We start from the raw sequence: 5000 nt of genomic DNA on the forward strand, positions 1-5000 counted from the left end.
TTGTTATTTATTACTATTATCATTATTACTATTATTAATACATGTAGTAGCATTGTTATTATTGTTATTTCCATTGTTATTATTATTACTATTATTATTATTATTAATATTATTATCATTATTATTGTCAATATATCTTGTTGGTCTTGTTGCTCACAGTGAATCAACCCTACAAGCAATGATGGACCGCCTATAAACAGCATGCAAGGTCTTTAGCTTGGTCATCAGTGTTAAGAAAACTGTCATCCTTACCCAAGAAGGTACAGAGCAGAACCATATATTTCTGAACGACAGGGAACTGGAGACAGTGGACAAGTTATGTTACCTGGGGTCTACCATCAGCTCTACTACATCGCTTGATTATGAGACCAACATCAGGATAGGGAAAGCAGCAACAACATTTGGAAGGCTGACAAAACGTGAATGGGAAAAATAAAAGATTAACCATCAAAACAAAAATCAAGATTTACGAAGCATGTGTCCTCAGCACACTCCTTTATGGATCTGAAACATGGACTTTGTACAGAAGGCAAGAAAGGCGCCTCGACATTTTCCATCTCAGATGCTGCGACAAGATCTAAGGCATTTCGTGGCAAGGTTACAAATGTTGCAGTGTTGGCACGGGCAAAACCCCAGAGCATGACAATTACTATCCTGAGTTTGAAAAGATTAAGATGGCTTGGCCATGTCAAGAGAATAGACGACAACCGGATTCCGAAGCAACTTCTCTATGGAGAACTTGCCCAGGTACAAAGACACCTGCAAAAACAGCTTATCTAAGCTTGGAGTAGATGTTAGCATCAGGGAAGAAATAGCTGAGGACAGGAACACAAGGAGGAAAATGATAAAGGAAAAAAATATAATGCTAGAGAGCAGCCTTAGAAACAACTACGCTGAGAAGCTCCAACGACGAAAGGAAAACAGCGGAAATACAGAGATTCGGTCCACGTCACTGACTTTCAAGCACTGAGACAGAATCTGCACTTCAAACTTAGGAAGAATTAGCCGAGAAAGAAGCTGCATGAAGACAACCTGAAGACCATCGTAAGCTAAATTGACCGTCTGCATAGACGAAAAGATTATTATTTTATTTTATTTTTTTCGATTTATTTTTCAACTATTATTATTATTATTATTATTATTATTATTATTATTATTATTATTATTATTATTATTATTATTATTATTATTATTATTATTATTGTTATTATTATTATTGTTAGTAGTAGTAGTAGTAGTAGTAATAGTAGTAGTAGTAGTAGTAGTAGTAGTAGTAGTAGTAGTAGTAGTAGTAGTAGTAGTAGTAGTAGTAGTAGTAGTAGTAGTAGTAGTAGTAGTAGTAGTAGTAGTGTCATTTTTGTTGTTGTTCTTATTGTTGTTATTGTTGATGATGATGTTGTCGAAGACCAGTTTGTGCGATCTAAGTCTCTGTAACTTGGATATTGACCCGCCTCGCCAGAGAACAGATTTTGAGACATGCTTGAGCCTGCAGTCTGTCCTTGTCAGCTGGTGCAATGGTGGAATATAAGAAGAGAAGCAACAAATAATCAGAATCAGAAACATGGGAAAAGGAGTGGGGGTGGTGGTTTAACGAAGTAGATAGTCTCTTGAAATGTGATTAAAATGCTTTGTCGTATTCAGTCACACACTTATTATTAGGAAGGACACATTTATTATCTATACGTGTTGTACGTTAGATCTGAGGAAAATGTAGGTACATTTGAAACTCTCTCTGATTCGAACAAAATAATAAGGGGACGCTGTTCCCATTTGTAGACACTTCACACTAACGCTATAGACTGCCAACTTTATCAGAACAGACAGCCAACTTTATTAGAAAGTTATATTGTGTTGTCGACATTGTTTTGGTTTGTGCATTTCCCTGTTCAATGGCTCGTACGAATCCGAGTATGTTATTTCCAAAGATTACATCACTTACCAGATGTCGTAAAAGACACAGACAATGCCTGGATGCCGACTGACTATCCATGCAAATGTTTATGGCTTTCAAAAATGTATTAATAAACCTTATACAGCGACAAAAACTCATGTCAATGACTTCCACCTTTTTTTAAAAGGCATTGGGCTGAAGCGTACATTCTAAAAGGTTACTGGCTTAACAACAACAGCAATCTGTATTTAGATGTTGAGTGTTCCAATATTAGTGAAATGTGTCAGTTATCTTTATGAGTATACCTTAACAGTACCTCAACGATGTTTACAAACTATAATTATACGGTAAGCCTATTTTCCACTGTAGACGCCGAGGTGTTATATGAAAGCCGTCTTTTGCCTGTGGTGAGTGCCTCATGGTACAAGCGCATTGTTAGCCAGCGATGAAAGGACTGAAGACAGCAAGCAGTCTGCTACACCAGGGAGAACTCCACAGACAGCCCCGGGACACTAATGAATACTGAAAAGTGTTCTAGAGGCCACCCGTTAGGACGAACATCTGCTCAGCTAACAGAAAAGACTTCAGCAATTTGTCAAACCCAAATTAAGGTTTTGCACTTCAAGTCACCACACGCAGTGTTTCGACTGGGTATTGAACATTAAAATTTTTTGATGATAATATCTCTCATCTCTTTTGAGAAAATTGCGTTTCAAAAGTATTAATATTGCCAGCTCCTATTTGCATGTGACTGAAGAGGAACCGGTCTCTTTGTTCAAGTTGTTATAGATTTTTGTGTTAGCTTTCACATATAAATGATGTTTCAATCAGTATAGAGTTTGAAGTGAACGTGAAACCCCCCCCACGGATAACAAATGAGCGCCCTATGAAAGAGAGTACCGAGTATTTAGTGTCTTCCCTTTTTCCTCTATGTTTTATTTTTCAAGAACTAAAAGTGTGGACAGGTTGGTCTCACCAAATATGGAATTCCTAGATTTGATTCCCACGTTAGGAAGGCATTTTATCCAATTTTACAACATTTCTGCTAAGTTGCACACCACAAAGGCTGATTTAGACTTCTCTGGCCAGGACGAGCACTCAGCCTCATTAAAGCACTTTACTTAACCAACGTTTTATGACTTTCAAACAAACAGTAAGGCACTGCTTTGAGGTGAAAGTGCCAATAATGGGAACAGAACATATTGTCATCTCACTCGGATTCGAAACCAAGCATTCGATGCATGTATCAGTTTCCTGGTCAACATTTAAAATTTATAGGTTCCCTCGGATTGGACCCGACATGATCAAATTCATGTTGACAGGGGCGTAAAACATTTGCAATCCAAAAGATCAAAAATGCTGACAAACACCCCAGTTCGTAAGACAAAGAAATCATCCCAGCCGAAGAGAGAAGAATTAGGGCCCAACCACAAGCGTAACAAGCTCGCAAACTAGCGGCGTAAGGACAAAGTAAGGAACACCCCTCCCCCTTCCCCCAAATCTCGCACGCACGACGGGTCAAACATGCATTCAGGTTAATTGATGAGTGTGGTTTATTAGAGGGCGGGGTCCGGCTCATTGGTGGCTAGGTGGCGTTGAAGACTTTTGATGTGCTGCTGGCGACGAGCTGGTGACAAAACAACCATTAACATGACGAATTAGTTTTGCCACTTTCACGGGTCACCGACTTGATTCGCGGTTGTTGACAACCAAAATCTCAGCTCATCCCCTCCATCATCAATAACCTTTTCTGCTGTGTCCATTAAGTCCTAACGTCGTCTACGGGTGTACAAAATCTATCTATCTATCTATCTATCTATCTATCTATCTATCTATCTATCTATTTATCTATCTATCTATCTATCTATCCACTTATCTATCATATCTATTTATTTGTCTGTCTGTCTGTCTGACTGTCTGTCTGTCTGTCTGTCTGTCTGTCTGTCTGTCTGTCTGTTTGCCTGTCTGTCTGTCTGTCTGTCTGTCTGTCTGTATGTCTATCTATCTATTATAAAAATAATCTATGTTTCTCGTAAACCCGTCAACATGATTTTGCATGCGAAGCGACATAGATGGAAGGGCTAACTCCTGTAAATAGTGAGAAGAAGAAGAAGAAGAAAAAGAAGAAGAAGAAGAAGAAGAAGAAGAAGAAGAAGAAGAAGAAGAAGAAGAAGAAGAAGAAGAAGAAGAAGAAGAAGAAGAAGAAGAAGAAGAAGAAGAAGAAGAAGAAGAAGAAGAAGAAGAAGAAGAAGAAAAAGAAGAAGAAGAAGAAGTAGAAGAAGAAGAAGAAAAAGAAGAAGAAGAATCCTGCGGAGGAGGAGGAGGAGGAGGAGGAGGAGGAGGAGGAGGAGGAGGAGGAGGAATAGGAGATGGAGGGAGAAAGGTTAGTGTAAAAGAAAGAAGAATAGACTGAGAAGCCAAAAGAACACAGGAAAAGACCCGATACATTGGCCACAAGATATGTGTTAGAGAATGGGTCTAAATAAGCCTGAATAGCCTGAATGTTTTTTTCATTATTACAGTAACAAAATTATACTGAATGTCGTTACGGAGGCGAGCAACCGAATAAAAGTATCAAATTATGAAAGTTTGAGGGTGGGGGTGGATTAGAACATATCAGGGTTTAATTATATAAATGAACTGGATAACATTATATTCTTCAAAACATATCAGGTAGCCTGTACGATGATGCACTCTCACATGACTGCCTAGCACTGCCCAAACAGAACTGAAATGTTACAGTAACCATTTTTAAGACTGTATAATAACATCACTTTACAACTTTCCAAAAATGATATGGATATAAAGTGAAAACACAGTTGGTATCCATTGTGCATATTGAACATGGCCCCAACAGCCAACAACAATACATATGGATGACTCAGCATAACAATTCCGACAAACTGGTTATTTCCCAAGAGAGGGATCTGTGATTCGAGATGAATCGGTTATCCGGAAAACTTTTTTTTGTGCAAAATCATTGTTCCGGCCTTTTCATTTTGAGCTGAATAATTATTAAAATATGCACGAACTTATTTCATTTAAAGTTGTTTCTTACTTTCGTTGGTATGACTCATTTTCTCTAAACAGTTTCATTGCGCATAAAATG

The 5000-nt window shown here is 38.2% G+C and overlaps 1 protein-coding gene across 1 annotated transcript; it reads left to right on the forward strand.

Moving 5' to 3' along the window:
• Nucleotides 1–1230: 1230 nt before the first annotated feature.
• LOC106011286 (putative uncharacterized protein DDB_G0271974) lies at nucleotides 1231–4236 on the forward strand (the record flags this gene model as incomplete). Its single annotated transcript, XM_013080414.1, has 2 exons — nucleotides 1231–1320; nucleotides 4183–4236. Coding segments are annotated over 2 exons (144 nt in total), but the record flags the coding sequence as incomplete, so codon positions are not given.
• Nucleotides 4237–5000: the final 764 nt, after the last annotated feature.

This window comes from Aplysia californica, unplaced genomic scaffold (genome assembly GCF_000002075.1).
Source record: "Aplysia californica isolate F4 #8 unplaced genomic scaffold, AplCal3.0 scaffold00085, whole genome shotgun sequence".
Lineage (NCBI taxonomy): Eukaryota > Metazoa > Mollusca > Gastropoda > Aplysiida > Aplysiidae > Aplysia > Aplysia californica.